This window comes from Mus caroli, chromosome 19 (assembly GCF_900094665.2).
Source record: "Mus caroli chromosome 19, CAROLI_EIJ_v1.1, whole genome shotgun sequence".
In the NCBI taxonomy this organism is placed as follows: domain Eukaryota; kingdom Metazoa; phylum Chordata; class Mammalia; order Rodentia; family Muridae; genus Mus; species Mus caroli.
This window is the reverse complement of record NC_034588.1, coordinates 35369659-35389499: the sequence shown is the minus strand read 5'-3', so window position 1 is coordinate 35389499 and position 19841 is coordinate 35369659. Positions and strand designations below refer to the sequence as shown.

Sequence of the window (19841 nt, the reverse complement as noted above, 5' to 3'; positions counted from 1 at the left end):
GGTGACTCTAAAATTAGTACTTGGGAAACTGAGACAGGAGCATATTGAGTTGAGGGTCAGTCAAATAACAACGGCGTCTTTTTTTCTTTCTTTTTCTTTCTTTCTTTCTTTCTTTTTTAAACCTTTAATAGCCTCAAGTTCATCTTTGTGATGAACTTTTTTTTTTTTAATAATTTTTTTTTTGTTTGTATACATGTGTGGGTGAGTGCCAGCCTGAGGAGGTCAGAAGAGGTCGTCAGAGATGGATGTGCTGGGAGTAGAATCCGGGACTTTCTGGAGGAGCAGCAAGCACTCTTAAACACTGAACCACTTCTCCTGCCCAGTGTTTTATTGTTTTTTAATGTAGGAAAAGGTCTTTGGGGGACAAGTACTTAAAATACACATTCTTGCGATGCTTAAATCTTCCTGGAAGAGTTAACGATTCAGTCAGATAGTATCTTTACCAAAAAGGTAACAGAATCCTAATTCTGCAAGTCTCACCAATATAGTACTTTATCATATAATGGTTAACCCCCCCTCCAAAAAAAAAAAAAAGATTCCACAGTAAAACCTTAGACTTTTTTTTCTAGACAGGGACTACACTGGGTAGACTAGGCTCTGTAGACCGGGCCTCGAACTCAGAGTGATCCACCTGCCTCTACCTCCCAGTGCTGGGATTAAAGACGTGCTCCACCACGCCTAAACTTAAGTGTGGACTTTCGGTTGGTGGAAGGTGGTGAGAGATCTTTCATCATTTGGTTCAAAGCCCCAGTGCCTGTGGAGGGATGGCTTCCAATAAAGAAACTGCGGTCGCCCTCTAGAAGACCCAGAAGACGAAGTACCCGCAACAGGCGGAGCCACAAGACGCCAAGCCCTCGCCTTTTGTCTTCTCCGGGACTGAAAAGGAATCCGGGCGGGACCCTGCTTGAATCCTTCAGCTGGGTCGCCCACTCGCTCGTCTCCAGCCTCAGCGATTCTCACAAGGGTCAGTCCGTGAGCGACTGAGCCGGGGACCAGAGCCACCAGGGGGCGCACGCGCCGCCGCCCGAAGAGGAAGTCCCGCCTCCCGTTTCCGGCGGCAGAAAGGGGGAGAGGCTGAAAGCATCTTCCGGTTTGGGAAAGGTTTCGCTTAGTGCACGTGTGTCTTTTCCACCCGGCTCCTGCGTGTCCCTCTGTCCGAGTGATCTTGTCTGTGGTACTCCTCGCAGGCCTAAGGATGAAGGCGGTAAGTGCTGTCGGAACCCCGGCCCCCGGGAGTTGTGGTTGCTTGGGTTGACAGGGTCTCCCTCTGCCTGGCTTATCTGTCTGGTATAGGGGGCGGTGGCCTATGTTGGTGCTCCCTGGAGGATCTATGCTCCATCCACTTTGGGTCATTACTGCGGCTTTTGCTTCCTCGCCCACTACGCCCAAGCACGACCTCAGGCTGCAGATGCGAGGCCAGCACCGGGCCCTGCCACCGAATGGTGTCAGACTGAAGGGTTTTCCAGACTGTCTCTCGAATCTTATACACACGAGGAGCAAGTCTAAAGTTTCTTGAACCTGTTTTGTGAGACACTGAACCCGAAGAGAGCCTGTTTCCTACTTAAAGTTTAAGGAGATAGGAAGGCTGGTGATTTCCCCAGATGGAGAGGGAATTTAGAAGAGAGCCTGTTTCCTACTTAAAGTTTAAGGAGATAGGAAGGCTGGTGATTTCCCCAGATGGAGAGGGAATTTAGAAGTAGCCTTGGGATTTGGATTACAAAGCACTTATCAGCGAGAGCGCTGGAATAACTTCTGTAACCTTCGCTTCTTTATGTGTTACGTGAGGATCATTATTTAGGGTGTTGGGAAGTGTGAGTGCTTTGTAAATAATAAACCGACAAACGAATGTCAGTTGTTAAAGGCATCCATTATTTTGTTCTGAATGTGTTACAGTACAAGTGTTAGACTAGCCTTGAATGACCGTTTGCCACAAGAGAAGAGATTTATAATGTTTTTCTTTTCAGATTGCACAGGTGAGAGACAAGATTCAGATCACAGGGAAATCCCGTATGGAGTAACTGATGCTCTAGTGCTATTCTGTAGGATTGCTTACTGCCGTACATTGGTTTTTAGTTCTTACACAGGACCCGTGGTTGTGAGACAGTTTTGAAATTTGCCTTATTTAATCTATAAAGTGTTTTTCTTCACCTGATTTTAAAAACAATCGGAATTTCTTAGTTGTAGTGTCTCTTCTGTTGTTGTTTTCTAGAGAAGAAATAAAAAGCAGGTCCCAAGCTTTCGCAAGTTGATAAAAACTAGTAAAGTGAAACTTGAAAACAAACTGAAAAATAAGCAATTTAAACAACAAAGTACCATCAAGAAGTACCGAAAAGAGCAGAGGAAATTAAGGCAAGCTGTAAAAGATGCTGTGTCTAAAAAACCCATTCCACTGGAGGACCCAAAGAGCAAACGGCCAGGTAACGAAAGCATTCACTTGCCCTGGTTCTCAGTAGTTATTCTGAAATGTTCTCCATGGAAGTGACTTGTTTTCAGTGTCCACTTGTCCTGTGTTCAGATCCTTGTAGGTCTAGGTAAGGTCTTTTATGCTTCACCACAGTAAGTATGAGAAAACAATACAAGACCATATGCCCTGTGAGAAAACTAGCTTCTCCTATTCGGTGGTATAGACAGCAGATCTGAAAATGTACTTGGGAGGTGCTCAGAGCAGCTGTGTAAATTCCGGGACACACATCAGGGCTGCCGGCTTCCCATCCACTGAGAGTTAGTCGAGGTTAGCAGGGCTTCCCATCCACTGAGAGTTAGCCGTGGTTAGCCTGCTTGGTTTTGCTCCATTCTTCACCATGCTACCAATGGGTATTTCCTTTTCTAAACTTGTGGTTTTCTTTCTCCTTGTACACTTGGGGTGAAATTCAGCTATAATAGTCTCGGTTGTTTTGTAGAACTATCTAAGGATCCCAGCTCCTCAAAACAGAAAACTATGACCATTTTAAAGTCAGGACGGTTCTCAAGCTGATGTAACTATTCGTTGTTCTATAGCCATCTCCTTCTCTTAACCTCGGTGCAGTCTGACCAAGATGCAACATCATTGTGATGGGTAGTGATCATTTGATTGGGAATCAGGAATAAAAATCTTCTCTTGATTTTTTTTGTTGCTAGCCATGTAGTCTTGGTTGGTCACTCAATCTCCAGTCAAGGGACAATGAGTTAGATGGTTAGATACTTTCAGAGATCTCTTCTGAGTTTTACAATCTGAAAAGTGTAATATGCTAATAGCTCCTTAATAAAAGAAAAGCAAAAGATTTCTTTATTTTTGCAACTTAGTATCTAAATGAAGTTGCCAGAGAGGGAGGAATATAAGAAAAAGGCAGGTGCAAACACTGTTGAATTTGATATGAAAACATTGAAGGACTTTTTTCTACTAAAGTAGGAGGCCAGGTCCTTGGATGACGGAGAAACGAGGCAGGTGAGGGAGTTAGAAGTGTGATGACAGAGAAAAAGGGATTCAATGGAAGAAGAAAAGCTGATCAACAAACGCACCAAATTTCTGGTTTGAGGAATGGACTATTAGTTTAGATTAGAGAGGAGTTTTCTTCTATGCAGTGTCTATCAGTCTTAGTGCTATGAGGAAGGTGGAGCTTTGTTACGACAGTAAGGTTGTTTTGTTCACAGTTGGCTCTTCTCTACCCAAAAGGGTTTGGGACACTTAGTTGTTACTGTTTTTTAATATATATATAATTATGTGTATTTATGTAAAAATAAAGAGTCGAGTAAAGAGGAACAGGGACAATGAGCGGATAGAGTTCGAATGATGTGAGTGAGGCTGGGGTTTTGATAGACATGAGTGCCTTAAATGTAGAAGGAAAAGTTGCTGAGTGTGTTAGCAGGAGGCTGGGTGAGGTGTTACCATGCAGTCTGAGTGTGTTAATGGGAGGCTGGGTGAGGTGTCACCATGCAGTCTGAGTGTGTTAGCAGGAGGCTGGGTGAGGTGTCACCATGCAGTCTGAGTGTGTTAGCAGGAGGCTGGGTGATGTGTTACTGTGCAGTCTGAGTGTGTTAGCAGGAGGCTGGGCGAGGTGTTACCATGCAGTGTAAGTTTGTTGGCAGGACGGTGGGTGAGGTGTTACTGTGCAGTCTAAGCGAGGGAGTAAAAGGAGAGCACTGGTATATAGGACAGCAAGTGGTTGAAGGAATCAAGCTCTATATCTGTAGTCAGTAAGACAGTGCACTGGAATTAACCGAATGGCACTGGAAGGACAGATGCTTGCGGTCAAAGAGTGAGCATCCAGGCTTGGGACCTGGCCTTTGGAGATGGCAGATGAAATGGAGCTAACGTCATTGGAGGTGAGAAGGTGCCAGTGGACTCAGCCATTGGCTCTCAGATGCCCAGAGACAGTTCAGAATACATGGAAACATTTACTTTTAGATTTCAGGAATCAGAGATACGAAGATGCTAGGTCCTTGTCACCCAGCCTTCATTGGGAGTACTGGGGGGAGGGCAGGTAATAGAGTAAGAAAATGCACAGTTCTAATACTTGTGTTTTTCTTTTTGGTGGAGCAGTTAAAAGGATGGAGAGGGAGGAGGAAGAGGAGGAAGAAGCCCTTCCTTTGGATATGATGGATGAAGATGACCTACAGCTGATGAAGGATTTAGGACAAAAGGCATCTTTTCTCACACGAGATCTTTCTTCTAGGTAAAAGTTCATCTGAATTATGACTGAATTACAGTGTTGCAAGTGTGGTTCTGTTTTGTTTCCTAGTGGTTTCTGAACATGAGACCCAGGGCCCAGTACGTACGAGACTCATGTTTTCACTATGTAGCCTGGTGTGCTATGGCTGATGGTCCTTCTCTCCTGCCTCAGCCTTCAGCGTGCTGGGATTATAGGCATGTGTCGTCTTGCCTGGTTTACAGCAGACTTTCTAAATGATAGTTAAAGTAATCTGAAAGGAGAGAGGAGAAAATGTTTCATCAGATTGACTTACAGCAGTGATTCTTAGCCGTCCTCACGCGGCCCTGTAACAGTTCCTCGTGCTGTGGTGCCCCCCCAACCATAAAATCACTTTTGTTGTTACTTCACAACTAACTTTGCTACTGTATAAATCATAATGTAAATCATAATGTCAATACTTTTGGAGATTGAGGTTTGTCAAGAGGGTTGAGAACCACTCCTTACAGGCAAGCCTGTGGGACATTTTCTTGATTGAAGTTTGATGTGGAAGAGCCCAGCCCATGGTAGGCAGTGCCATCCCTTGGCCCGTGATCCTGGGCATTGTAAGAAAAACTGAGCAAGCTAGTAAGCACTGCTCCGCCATAGCTTCTGCTTCAGTTCCTTCCTTGAGTTCCTGCCCTTCATGATGGACAATTATAAGATGAAATAAACCCTCGGTTTCTGATGCTTATTACCGCAGTAGAGACCCAGCTAGGACAGTACCCTTTAAGACTGAAACTGGGCTTTTTTCTGCAGTGAACCAGTTCATATCAAGAAACGAAAGCACGAGAGTGTGATAGAGAAATATGAAAAAGTGCCAAGAACTCTGCAAACTGCCCCAGAGAAGGAGTTGATTCACCTGCTTCCTATCAAGGACAAGAGTGGCATCATCCCTCAGGCTCGGGAGAAGCCGGGTGAGGCACATGCCTGGCTTACTAGTTACACCGAGTTTTCACTAATAGAGCACAGTTACTTTTATTTATTGTTTTATTCAAAGTTTAATTATATTTTAGCGGTTAGTCATACTTACAGAATAAGAGTAGCTGCCATTAGTATGTAGCAGCCTCAGCGATGCTGGCGGGGTCACATAGCTCCTTCAGATACCTGTTGCATTAGGACTGCAGCTAGAGCTCCAAGGTTTGGGTGGTAATCTCTTCAAAGAGGGGAGGGGATGGGACAGAGGTTGAGAAAGAAGGAGAGAATGTTTTTGTGAAACAGAACAGAAAAAGGCAAAAATCAAAGACAAAGTTTTAGGGATTTATAGCAAAGCAGGTACTCATGAAACTCCCATCAAGGCAAAACCTAAAATCCGCCAGCCTCCTGGGAGCAGCTTTGTTGGTGCTTCCTCCCTCGGTCACTCACTGGTAGGGCATCCTGAGATCTGTGGTAACCACGGCTCAGCTCATGTCTCTGTTTTTGTTTTCCCACATAATGTTGTCAAGGCTTTACTATGTAAATCTGTCCCATAGTTGCTGACGTGCCACAAGAAGAGGAGGCTGAGGAAGAGCTGGAAGATGAGGAAGGTAATGAGATTCGCCTCAGTGTCTGACAAATGGTTAGCTCGGATTCTCTCGGGCATGATGAGTGGAGGTAATGTTAGGCAGGCAGTGTACCGAGAGTGGGCACCGTAGAGCACTGCCCCACAGCCTGTGTTTCCTGTGTTTGAAAGGCTCATCTTGTGGAATATGATAGGCTTTTTTTAAATTAATGAATTAATTAATTTGCTTCACATTGATATACTTTTTATTGTGGAAAAATTTGAACAGTTTTTTCAGTGGTAAGGCAAACGTGAAGACTTGTAATTGTTACTGTTTGAATCCTTTTAATTATAAGAGAAGGACTTAAACTATTTCTTTTTCTTTGGTTTTTCAAGACAGGGTTTCTCTGTGTAGCCCTGGCTGCCCTGGAACTCACTCTGTAGACCAGGCTGGCCTTGAACTCAGAAATTTGCCTGCCTTTGCCTCCCAAGTGCTGGGACTAAAGGCGTGCGTCACCAAGCCCGGCTCTAAACTATTTCTTTTTAAGATAGAAAAATTGAATTTTTTGATGCGAAATTTCTTTTTAAGTACAATTGTGCTAGTATATGTCTTTCTCAGATACTGAAATGTGGGTTTTTAATATTTAAAACTTTTTGTTGCTTATTTAAGTCTTTTAAATGATATCTTTATTTATTGTGCATGTGGTTGTGAGGTCAGAGTCCTAGCAGTGGGCTCCTCCTGCTCGCTGAGCTATCTCACTGTCACCCAGGTTCACCTTTTTTCCTTCAGACTAGCTCTCATACTGTAGCTAGGTTCACCTGGAACTTACTCCATAAACCAAGATGGCCTCAAACTCATGGCAGTCCTGAGTCAGCCTACCGAATGCTGGGATTACAGGTGTGAGCCACCATGTCCAGTAGAATAGTTTTAACTAATCAAAATGAACCTGAAAGTACAGTTTACTTGAAACCGTTAGTTTAGAATGTATGACAGCAAGCTGGTAAAATTTTACTTTTAACTTGGCAGACCTCACTAAAAAGGCATATGAAATTACAGATCAGCTGTTGTATTAAACTGGTTTCAATCATACAGATTATATGTTTATTACCTAGTTTCATTCTTAAGGTATCAGTCAAAGCACTACAGACTTGAAAACAAAAGAAAAGTGTTTTGTACTTTAAGGAAATACTGAGTCAGAGCTGGGCTGTAGGGGCTGTAGCGGCGCAGAGGCAGGCGGATCTCAGTTCGAGGCCAGCACAGTGAACAGAGTGAGTTCCAGGACAGCCACAGCTACACAGACAAAGTGTCTTTAGCTATTGAAATTGTGGGCTTGTTAGCATAGTAGTTAGGAGCTTGAGCTTAGGCTTTGGGTCCGTTTCTGTCAGATTTTGAAACTGAAGTTAGTCAAGCTCCTTTGTTTTCTTATCCATGAAATGACATGTGTGTACTAGTAAGAATGGTGGTACCTGCCCTACATGATGGTTGAGAGGCTGAGACACCGCAATAAACACAGCTTCTCCATTATCTTCATTAATGTTAATTATGAGTTTAGTATGTATTTATTAGCTCTCTGTGAATAAAGGAATATTTAAGGAGGAAAGCCCCATTTCTTTCAGAGGTCATTGAAGACCCCAGGCCGGAGCTGACCATAGAAGAGCATGTGATCGAGAGAAAGAAGAAACTTCAGGACAAGAAAATACAAATTGCAGCCTTAGCATCTGCTATTCTGTCAGATCCAGAAAGTCATGTGAGTGGTTTTAATTACGTGTAAACCAGTGTGTTAAGGAGCTCTGGCTTCCTATATGCACACACAGCTGGAAAGAATGAACTCAACATAGGCTTGAGTTGAGTGAAGAACAGATGAAATCTTAGTTTCACCCCGCGGCTCAGCCTAGTTTCTTTCATGAGCTTAGAGCTGCCATTTAGATGCTGAGGTTTATTTTCTTCATTCGTAAGCAAAGACACAGGGTTTATCTTAGTAACTCTGAAGGCAGTAAGTGTCTAAGACATTACTGTGTGAGGGAGGGAAGAAGAATCTTGCTACAGATTGCCTGCGCCGGTCTGTCTGTCTGTCTGTCTGTCTGTCTGTCTGTCTGTAAATACGTATATGTATGTGTGCGCTGTGCCATTCTCCTGTGAGTGGTGTTGCATATGACGATGAACCCCAGGGCCTCAAGCATGCTAGGAAATTTGCCATATCACTCAGCTACTTTCCCAGCCCTATAGCTGTCTGTCTGTCAGTCAGGGTCTTTCTAGACTGGCCTCAAACTACCCTGGGTTTTGGGATATTTTGTGTGCATCATCATGCCTATCTGTGTAGGTTTTAATGAGGAATTTTCTATATAAAAGTCAGTGGAATTAGTTCAGGAATGTGTGTAAGTAGGAAGTACTATACAAGCCTTAGCACTTGAGAAGCTGAGGCAGGAGGATTGCCAGTAGTTCAAACTCAGCCTGAAAGTAAGATCTTTTCTCCAAAACCAGAGAAACAGAGGAGGAGGGAGAGAAGGAATCAGGAGGGAATACGGGAGGATGGAGGAAAAGAGAAGAAGAAGGAAGGCAGGAAATGCAGGAGTGAAGTAGAGTGAGAGCTGCAGAAGACTGCCGTTGGGGCTCGGGGATAGTGGTGAACGGAAACTCAGGAAACCTCAGCTTCAGACTTGGCTTCACCAACTGCTGTTTGAGATGGGGTGAGCCATTTTATCCAAGGGTCACTTTATTCTTTAAAAAAAGAAACATGTTAAACACTTGGTTGTGAGGATTAGATGAGGATAAATATAATACTATACTAAATGATGTCATTCCTGTTGCTGACTTTTCAAGCATCTGAGTATGACAGGTATTTATTTATTGAATGATAAATTAGATTTACATTAAACATTATTTATTATTGTGGGGGAAGGGATGTGTCACAGGAATGTGAGAACAACTCTGTGGAGTGGGTTCTCTTGTTTCGCCTTTACATGGGTTTCAGGAATTAAACTCAGCTTTTCAGTCCTGCTCATGTGAGCCAAACTTTAAGTAGCACTTGTTACATGAGTCAGAATCAGAGTGGGGAAGTTAGTTAATTACCATAGAACCATAGAGGTATCATATTAATTTTTAAAAATATTTTCTTTTGAGAATTTCCTAAGTGTATATAGTGAAATATAATCATAACCCCACACACCCCACGCCCTGGCTGTTTTTGTTGTTTGTTTTGATAACCCACCAAGTCCATTTAGTGAATTAGTGCCGCCCAGATGTACCTGGGGGTAGGGATGGTTTATTTCTTTTTTTTCTTTTTTTGTTTTTAGAAACAGGGTTTTTCTGTATAGCCCTGGTTGTTCTGGAACTTTCTTTGTAGACCAGGCTGGTCTCAAATTCACAGAGATCCACCTGCCTCTGCCTCCCGAGTGAGTGCTGAGGTTGGATGTGTGCACCACCATGCCCACCTTCTAACCTACTTTTAATAAAGTTTGTACTTGCCCACGTAACAAACATATGGTTTCCATCTAACTCTTGTGATGTGTCTATTGGAGTTGAATGCGACCTGGGTCTGAGTCCGTAGGTGAGTTAGGCTGCTGTCTTTTGCTCTGAAATGCTTTGCCACGATTTGTGTAATCTTACAAATGATCGCCTTAACAGATTAAAAAACTGAAAGAGTTGCGTTCCATGCTGATGGAGCAGGACCCTGATGTGGCTGTCACTGTCCGGAAGTTGGTCATCATCTCACTGATGGAGCTGTTTAAGGACATCACTCCCTCGTATAAAATCCGGCCTCTAACCGAAGCAGAAAAATCTACCAAGGTGATGCTAGAGAAAATTACTGCATAAAATAAGCCAAGAATTTTGGAGGTGGGAAAGCAGGGGTCATTGCTGTTTGATCTGTGCTCCTGCCCCACCTTTCCCCAAGTGTGAGGCACTTGTTTTATTTCAGTTTTTGAATTTAATGCTCGGATACTTAAACATAAAATTATTTTGATCTTTCCAGATTCGTAAAGAAACCCAGAAGTTAAGAGAATTTGAAGAAGGCCTGGTTAGCCAATACAAATTTTATTTGGAAAATCTGGAGCAAATAGTTAAAGGTATATTAAACTTTTTTTTTTTTTTAATGTAACCCTAGCTGTGTTGAAACTCAGTACCTAGACCAGGCTGGCCTCAAGCTCACAGAGATCTGCCTGCCTCTGCCTTCTGGGGGCTGGGGTTAAACCTTGTACCACCATGCTCAACAATTAAGCGTATCTTAAAAGTATATACATACCCAACCTTCTGCTTTCTGTGAGAGGCAGTCTAAAATCAGACTTCCTGGGGACTGGGCTGCAGTTCATTTGGAAGAGTTCTTACCAGGCATTCATGGTGCTTCCTGTCTCTGGTGCTGCAGAAACCAGGTGTATGTGGTGGTGCACACCTGTAATCTCAGCGCAGAGGAGGTGGAAACAGCAATATCAGAAGTTCAGGGCCGGGCTGGTGAGATGGCTCAGTGGGTAAGAGCACCCGACTGCTCTTCCGAAGGTCCGGAGTTCAAATCCCAGCAACCACATGGTGGCTCATAACCATCCGTAAGGAGATTTGATTCCCTCTTCTGGAGTGTTTGAAGACAGCTACAGTGTACTTACATATAATAAATAAATAAATCTTTAAAAAAAAAAAAAAAAAAAAAAAGAAGTTCAGGGCCAGTCTCAGCTACACAGGGAGTTCAAGTCCACTGTATGCCAGAGAGGGGACCCTGTCTCAAAGTACAGAAAGATTTCCAGAGTTCAGCCTTTCTCCACCATTTACATAATAAATTATGTACCTCATTTCTATCAGTAAATTGTAGTAATATCATTTAAATTGTATGATTTATGAGAAGCAATTGGATGTATGGACATGCAGTGTTTAGATATTTTATTGACTGTAAATATTAGCCTCCTTGTTTCTGTAGTTCTTGGGTTTCCTTTTGTGGTGCTGGGGATTGACTTCAGGACCACATGCACACTAGGCAAGCACACAGCAACTGAGCTATGTACCCAGCACACTGCAGTCCTTTATAGGTAGCCATCCATATGCTGAATCTATGAACAGTTGAGATCTCTTTTTTCTTTTTTTAAATTTTAAAACTCTAGAAAAAAGGTTGTACTTTGAAATAGATGTTCAAACCTTTAAAATAAACTTAAAAACTTAGGTAAGATGATAAACTCTTTCCATACATTTTGAGAAAATGGGAGTGTGGTGAAAATTTGGTGAATGGAGACGATGCCTAGGTAAGATGCGTTCATCTCACTGGACTCCTTTCCTGAGTGCTAGGACCAAGGACAGCTGGTAACTACCGGCTGAAGCAGTGCTGCTGCGTCTGCTGCTGGCCCAAGTAGGACAGGGAAGTGGTAGAGTGGGATACACTAGAGGCGGGATGCTGAAACATTTGGATTTCATCTCGCCTGGCCATTGTCAAGCCCCAGGACAGGATCAGTCAGTAGAGACCTTGTCTCAACAAATAATGTGCAGAGCCTGAGAGACAGTGCAGAAGACCTAAGTTTGGTTCCCAGGACTCAAGTCAGGCTGTTTACAACTGTCCTGGCCCGCGGGATAGTCGAACAGGGTCTGAGGAATCACCTGTGGAGAGAATGAAGGGCGAGAAACATGACAGACAGCAAATGTGATTGATCAAGCTGTCAAATTTTTATTATTCCCAGGCAGGTTTTATGCCCACAAGCAGGGTATGGGGAGGGGGATGACGCAGAATCCCTTTGTTTCTGGGAGAACACACCTATTCCCAAAAGCAGGATATTGGCCAGGTAAAAAGTTCAGCAGGAGGAACAGAACAGAATGGGTTGCTAGGTACCTGTCCACAAGATCTATAGCTCTTTGTTCTTAACTGGGGGTAATACTTTCCCATAGAGGTCTCAACTTTTTCCCACAGAAATCTCAACTAAGCTAGGACTTTTCCATAAGGCCAAGACTTTGTAAGTAAGCACTTATGGCTGACAAGGCAGTTAACATTCAAACAGGGTTGCTCCCAACATACAACTGCCTATAAAGCCAGCTCCAGTGACTCCAATGCCTTTCTGGACTGTGTGGATATCTGCAGTCACATGTTCCCATGGACACATACACACATTTAAAAAATTAGTTGAAAGGTGACACAAAAAGAGACATCTGGTTTTGATCCCTGGCTTTGGCATGGATATGGAAGTGGGCACAGAATTATACACAGTGCACACATATAAAAGAATATAGTGTAACTATACTAAGAATGAAATTAAGCTTAATACCAAGTTATATATATGCACATTACTACATACATATATATATAATATATACACACATATGTGAAATTTGTGGGTATGCATGTGGGTGCACATGTGGCATAAGGGAATGTAAGTGTCTGGTGGGCAGTTCATAGGAGTCAGTTCTCTCCTCCCATCCTGTGGATTCCAGGCGTTGAACTCAGCGGGTCCCTTACTCACTAAGCCAGTCTACTGCCCACGTTACCATCTGGCCATGTGACTACTTTGAAAGATTAATAAGATGATTTATGCTTTTCTCTCTTCTCTGGACCCAGGATGAAACTCCAGTGATTAAAGTAACTGCATTTGTGTTTTAATTAGACTGGAAGCAAAGGAAGCTGAAGAAGAGCAACGTGGTGTCCTTAAAGGCCTACAAAGGGCTGGCTGAAGTGGCAGTGAAGAGCCTGTGTGAGCTGTTGGTGGCCCTGCCCCATTTTAACTTTCACAATAACATCATTGTACTGATTGTCCCTCTGATGAATGATGGGTCAAAGCCGGTGAGTTGCTCTAAGAACTGGCTTATAAGAACTGGTTTATTGCTCTGGTCTTTATGGAAAGATTACACACTGTATTTCACCTTACCCCTAAGTTCTTTATAAGCTGTTAGTGGTAACTTAGTATCGAGCATTAGCTTAGTGAGTGCTTGCTTCTCCATGGAGGCTGTAACAGCTTAGGCTGCAGAGGACAGCACCCCCAGCAGCAGGGTTGCCGATCCAGTGTCAGCACTGCTTTATTGTAACGCTTTCTCCTCCAGGTATCTGAAATGTGTTGCGAAGCAGTAAAGAAACTCTTTAAACAAGATAAATTAGGCCAAGCTTCTCTGGGTGTCATTAAAGTCATCTCTGGTTTTGTAAAGGGCAGAAATTACGAAGTTAGGCCAGAGGTAAGCCTTTCTTTTTTTACTTTGATTTTTTTTTTAATTACAAAGTGATTTTTATTGTTTCAAGAAATGTCTCTGCAGATGTATTTATATAAGTTAAATGTACCCATTCACTGACTGCGTGTTGCTGACAGTCTGCTACAGTTTGTATAGCCCTCTAGGAGGACTTTTACAGAAGTATATGCATTCTTGTTTCAAAACGTAAAAAATAGGCTTCTAGTAGGAATCCTTGTCTACAGGAGTGTGACAGGATGTGTGGTAACCCTGAGCATCCCACCCAGCACATGCAGCCCTGTTGGTGAATAGTGAGTTGTCTCAAGAGCTTTTCTGATGCGGTCAGTGTGGGAGAGAGAGGTTACTGTCTCTATTCTTTATTTTATATTGTGAGTATTTATGAATTAGATTTCTTGGTATTATGAGTATTATGATTTTTTTGAGTAGAGTTAGTGGATTCAGTAGTAATTATTTAAAAATGGTCTTCTAACAATATTCTGTCACTTAGGCTGTCATTACTGACCTGAGTCATTTCCCAAGTTGGCCCAGTCCTCATCGCTGCTGTTTAATCTCTTGTTGGTTTTTGAGGTGGAAAGCTGCCCATTTGCACATCCTTTTTTTTTTTTTTTTTAAATTTTGTGTGTGGTATTGGACTTGTGAACTTGGGTCTGCGTGTGCTTGTGCTCAGGTGTACATATGTGAATGTGGATGGTACAGTAGACTGAGTATATTCCTTGGTTGCTGTCCACTTTTATTTTATTTTATTGAGACAGCCTCTCACTGAACCTGAAGCTCATGATTTGGCTGGCCATTGAACTTTGAGATCCACCCCGTCCTCTCCCCCAGGCACAGTGCCACACCCAACTTTCTATATCGGTACTGGGGATCTGAACTCAGGCACTTTACTGAGTGAGCCATTTTTTACATCATGTCCACATATTTATTAATAAAAATTTGCCTCTCTGTATGCTTTTTTTTTTGTTGTTTTTTTGTTTTTGTTTTTTTGTTTTTCAAGACAGGGTTTCTCTGTATAGCCCTGGCTGTCCTGGATCTCACTCTGTTGACCAGGTTGGCCTCAAACTCAGATATGTACCTGCCTCTGTCTTTCGAGCGCTGGGATTAAAGTGTGGGCCACCACTGCCAGCAATAACAGTCTTCTTAAGAGAAAAGATAATCATTTAATCATTTAATATAGTTTCATAACTCAGCTAAAGAGAGATGCTTTTAACGTTAGTGATGCTAGAATAAAAGCTACATTCCCCAGCCCCCTACAAACTATACCCTTTAATAATTTGGGGTGGTTTTTTCATTGGCTAGTAATATTTTATGAGCACACAGAATGCTTACAAAATATTTGGAATTTATCTTTCTAATACTGAGAATGACCTTAGATTTATTTCACTTTATGCCGTTTGTTGATCATTTTTCTCCCATGCTTTTAGTCCTGTTACCTGAAATATTCACCTTCCCTTCTAGCTGTGCATGTTGGGACACTGAAAGAGTCAGAACCTATGGTTGTCGAGAGTTTACCCAATGTAAGCTGCTGTGACTGAGAGTTCAGTGAGGAGTGTCTTCAAGAGCAGTGCAGGGGCTCAGTCTTTGTATTGTGAGGACCATGAGTGCTGGCACTGTTAATTGCAAAACTGGGTAGAGTACAGATAGTTTAGTCTGGATTGGTCTTTTTCCATTCCAAATCTCTTTCTGGCCATTTGCTCTGTGCCATCTTGTCTCCCATTATCAGACGAGGGTAAAACTCTGTACTAATGTGGTAAGACATTCTACACACTCAGAATAAGTTCTTCTCTACAGAGTCTTTGGGTGGAGTAAGCTGTGTGGTTTTTTTTTTTTTTTTTTCTTTTTTTTCACTGTTAGATGTTAAAAACATTTTTATGCCTGCGGATCAAGGAGGTAGAAGTGAAAAAAGATACAGAGGACATTAACAAGCCCAAAAGATTCATGACTTTCAAGGAGAAGAGAAAAACTCTATCAAGAATGCAAAGAAAGGTTTGGTTTATTTTCTTTTTCATTTTATTATATATTCTGCTTTGATGGATCTTGCATTATAATCAAAGTATAAATAGATAAGTTGTATATGTATTTAATGTATTCTGATTACCCTCTCCCACTGTTCTCTCAAATCTCCCTGCCATCTCTGTCAGTCCCTCCACTCCCAAAGATACACACATCAGCCCACTGCAGTTTAAGCAAGGCTACCTGTGACTATTTGAAGTATCAGTTGGAGCCTGGTGGGGTTAACTGTGGCTACAAAAATGGAAGGTCATTTCCCCTCTCGTAATCCCTCAGTAGCAAAATGTTTGGCTGTTAGCGCTAGGCCTGCCTTAGCTCTTCCTGCCACAGTGCCTGGCTGTTGTTGACAGGTCGATTCTTGACCTAGTACAGGCATCCATAGCTGTGATGAATTCGTGATTGCAGTAGTTGTATCTTCTCAGAAGATGACATTTCCTAGACTTCTCCCTATTTTCCCACTTACAGTCCTTCTCCCCTTTCTTGCAGTGTTCCCTGAGCCTTGGATAGGATGATGAAATGGTTTGTTCAGGCTGAGCACCCACTATCATTTATTCTTTTTTTTTCATTATTAGATATTTTCTTTATTTACATTTCAAATGTTATCCCCTTTCCTAGTTTCCCCCTCAAAATCCCCCCCCCCCCCCCCCCAGCCCACCCACTCCCATTCCTGGTCCTGGCATTCCCCCATACTGGGGTCTAGAGCCTTCACAGGACCAAGGGCTCTCCTCCCATTGATGACCAACTAGGCCATCCTCTGCTATCTATCATTTATTCTTACATCATGGCATGACGTTGTGAGTCTCTGGATTCACTACTGTTCACAGGAAAGAGGCTTGTATGATTAAGACTGAAAGTAGCATATATCTGTGTATATAAGCATAAATACTTAGAAGGCAGCTTAAAGCTATGTCAATTAGCTAATTAATGGTATTCAATTGTGATCTCTCCTTCACGGTTTTTTGACTATATTTACAATACCAGGCTTATATTCTGTCCTGTGAGACAAGTCTTAAATTCAGCAGAGAGCAGTTAGCTACCCCATAAAAGTAGGCTTCTGTTGCACAAGTGGGGGCATCTTGCTTGGCTGGTCTGTCAAGATCATAGCGTTCACAACTAGATAAGACCATTGCTGCTTTTTCTGCCCCAGCAGCTGTATAGCACCTTTAGAGACTGTGAAAGTTAGCTAGCAGGGAGGACTGTTTCAGATAAATTCCAGCTTGATTTCTTTATATCGTGAATGCAGATATGTGGTTTCTTCAGTAATAGGGTCTTATTGTTTAGCTCTAGTGGGCTGCCAAGAAGAATGGCAAGAACCTATATTGGTTTAGGGGACTTCTGGGGCCTCTTTGACCCCACATAGTTCACGAGGAACTGTCTACTCTCAGCACTGGGGCTTTGTTTAAAAACTGGCAGCTTCTGGAATCAGTCTTGTAGGTTGATCTCCCTTCAAACTTTTCCTTTTTAAAAAAAATTCATTTTAAAATTTTGTTACAAGATAGGCTTTTTCATAGCCTCAGGTGTGGTTAGTTCTCCCTTCCCACCATGTTTCCCCTGCTTACATCTTTAAAGCCCCAGCATTCCCCCTCTCTACTTTTGTATTATACAGTCTGATACCCCCTCCTGTCAGGCATCTTCCTCCCAACACCTTGAGCTTTCCTAGCCCTGGCTGTTCTGGAACTCACCATGTAGACCAGGCTGGCCTCAAACTCAGATCCTCCTGCCTCTGCCTCTGCCTCTGCCTCCTGTGTGCTGGGATTAAAGGGGTGGGCCACCACCTCTGGCCTTACAGGCACCCTTGAAGGCACAGACTTTGAGTTTGGAAGCTAGAATCTTCTTATGAGGGTGAACATGTGACATTTTTCTGTGCCTAGTTCCATTACCTTATTCAGTATACTTCTCTGTACTTCCATCCAGTTGCCTACTCATTTTGTGATTTAATTTTCCTTAGAACAAAATAAAGTTGCATTGTGTATATGTTCTACATTTCTACTATCCATTCATTAGTTGATGGACGTCTAGGCTGTTTCAATTCCTAGCTGTTGGGAATAGAGCAGCAGTGAGCTTGGATGAGCAAGTGTCTCTATAGTAGAATCTATGTCCAGGAGTAGAATACCTGGGTCACATGGCAGTTCAGCCTCTGGCTTTCTTAATCTCCACACTGATTTTCATAGTGTCTCTATCACTTTACACTCCCATCAAGAATGAGCAAGAGTTGTTCTTGACTCTCTTCCTCTTCACTGTTTGTTAATGATTTTTGTTTTGGGTGTTGTTGTTGTTATTTTCAAGGCAGGGTTTCTCTGTGTAGTCCTGGGTGTCCTGGAACTCTGTAGACAGGGCTGGCCCTCAAACTCAGATCCATCTGCCTCTGCCTCCTGAGTCCTGCATGTGCCATTACCACCTGACTGAGGTTGTTATATTCTTGATGTTTTGAAATTAATTTTTTTTAATTTTTTACTTAATTAATTTGTATCCATAACGCTGTTCCCCCCAGTTCCTCCACAGAGTCCCTCCCCCCACCTCCCTTCCCTTCTCCTCTGAGAGGGTGGGGCCCCCTGGGTATCCTCTAGTCCTGGTACATCAAATCTCGGCCGGGTTAGGCGCATCCTCTCCCGCTGCTGCCAGACAAGGCAGTCCTATGTGTTGGGGACCAGTTCAGCCTGTGTGTGTTCTTTGGTTGATTGCTTAGTGTCTAGGAGATGCCAAGGGTCCAGGTTAGTTGACTCTGTTGGTCTTCCTGTGGAGTCCTTATCCCCTTCAGGGCCTTCAATCCTTCCCCCAACTTTTCCATAAGAGTTTCCAAGCTCCATCCAATGTTTGGCTGTGGGTATCTGCATCTGCTTCAGTCAGCTGCTGGGAAGAGCCTCTCCTAGGACAGTTATGCTGGGCTCCTGTCTGCAAGCATAATGGAGTATCATTAATAGTCAGGGATAGGTGCTTGCCCATGGGCCGGTTATTGGTTGGCCATTCCCTGTCTCTGCTCCATTTTTGTCCCTGCATTGTTTTTAGATAGGGCAAGTTTTTGGTCAAGTTTTGTGGATGGGTTGGTGTCCTAATCCACTGGGGTTCCTGCCTGGCTTCATGCCCCCATTGTTAGACTTCTTGGCTAAGGTCACCTTCATTAACTCCTGGGAGCCTCTCCCATCCCAGGTCTCTGGAACTTCCTAGAGATTCCCCTACGCCTTTCCACCCCTGGCAGCTGCAGATTTCCATTTATCCTCCTGTCCCTCTGGCTCTCTCCTGTCTCTCCCCACACCTGATCCTGACTGCTCTCCCCATTCCCTTCCCACCTAGTTCCCTTCCTCCCTCTGCCTCTTTTGACTATAGGATGTGCCATCACCACCTTGCTAAAGTAGCTGTGTTCTTAATGTTTTGAATATTAATTCTTTATGTGTTCTAGATAACAGTTCTCTGCCGTACCTGGCAAAGATTCCTCCCATTCTGTGAGCTTCACATGACTTTGCTTGTCTGTACAGAGTTTTTTCGTTTCACAAGGTCCCATTGGCTAGTTGTTGGCGTTATTTCTTGAGCAACCAAAGTTCTGTTTATAACATCTTAGCCAGTGTCTGTGCTATAGAGGTCTCTCTACCTTCTCTTCTAATAGTTGCAGGGTTCAGGTTTCACAGTGATCTTTGATCCATTTGGAGTTAATTTTTATGCAGGGCAAGAGATGGGGGTCTATTTCCTTCTCCCTGTTTACATCCCATCTGAATTTCCCAGCATTTGCCGATGATGCTGTCAAGAAAGGTCCCACTATGTAACCTAGCCTAGCCTTGGAGTTTTCTGCCCTTAGCTCCTAAATGCTGGGGTTGTAGGCCTGTTTCACCATGCCCAGTTTTACATTAGAGTTAAATCATAAAAATACTGAAATCTGCCGGGTGTGGTGGCGCACGCCTTTAATCCCAGCACTCGGGAGGCAGGCAGATTTCTGAGTTTGAGGCCAGCCTGGTCTACAGAGTGAGTTCCAGGACAGCCAGGGCTATACAGAGAAACCGTGTCTCGAAAAACCAAAAAAAAAAAAAAAAAGTTGCAATCTGGGGTGTGTGTATGTTTTATTTATATATTTTCTAGCTATTTAGGAGGTTGAGGTGGGATGATTGCTTGAGTCCAATTTGTGATTAGGATCTGGAAAGTAACAAGATTTTTTTTTGCTTAAAAAAGGAAATAAATTAAGCAAGTTTAAAATCTAAACTATTTAGAGAATTTTGTTTTTCCCACTTTTTATAAAAAAAAACCACCTTTCTTAAGTCAACTTGGACTGACAACTGTTAGAAGAGAGCAATAGGTGAATTTTCTTTTCTTTTTTCCCCACTATGCAGACTTACCCTTAGGTTGGTTAGAGCTTTTTTAAAGTTTTTTAATTACTTTTCATATATGTGTACATTTGTGCACATGTGACTGTTGTGTGTGTTTGGGGGTCAAGAGACAGTGCTGAAGCTCTGTCCTACCGTGTGGGTTCTAGGGATGCTCTCAAGTCAGCAGGCTTGGCAGGAAGGCTGTCCCCACAGCCACCCCCTTCCAGCTTGAATAACTACATTTAGTTATTTTTCTG

General features: G+C 42.9%; 2 protein-coding genes across 2 annotated transcripts in view; one reads left to right on the top strand and one right to left on the bottom strand.

Annotated features, from left to right (window-relative positions):
• Window positions 1–1059: 1059 nt before the first annotated feature.
• The window catches only part of Noc3l (NOC3 like DNA replication regulator), a 30191-nt gene continuing 11409 nt past the window's right edge, over window positions 1060–19841 (top strand). The window contains exons 1-11 of the mRNA XM_021151814.2: window positions 1060–1204; window positions 2210–2417; window positions 4520–4652; window positions 5424–5581; window positions 6137–6190; window positions 7762–7892; window positions 9770–9931; window positions 10116–10209; window positions 12712–12887; window positions 13145–13273; window positions 15137–15268. Coding sequence (XP_021007473.1) covers window positions 1196–1204; window positions 2210–2417; window positions 4520–4652; window positions 5424–5581; window positions 6137–6190; window positions 7762–7892; window positions 9770–9931; window positions 10116–10209; window positions 12712–12887; window positions 13145–13273; window positions 15137–15268 — 1386 coding nt within the window. The 5' untranslated portion in view covers window positions 1060–1195. The remainder of the gene's footprint in view (window positions 1205–2209; window positions 2418–4519; window positions 4653–5423; window positions 5582–6136; window positions 6191–7761; window positions 7893–9769; window positions 9932–10115; window positions 10210–12711; window positions 12888–13144; window positions 13274–15136; window positions 15269–19841) is intronic.
• Window positions 18106–19841, bottom strand: part of Plce1 (phospholipase C epsilon 1) — a 314404-nt gene continuing 312668 nt past the window's right edge. Inside the window, exon 34 of the mRNA XM_029472801.1 lies at window positions 18106–18184. The gene's annotated coding sequence lies outside the window, so the exon portion shown is untranslated. The remainder of the gene's footprint in view (window positions 18185–19841) is intronic.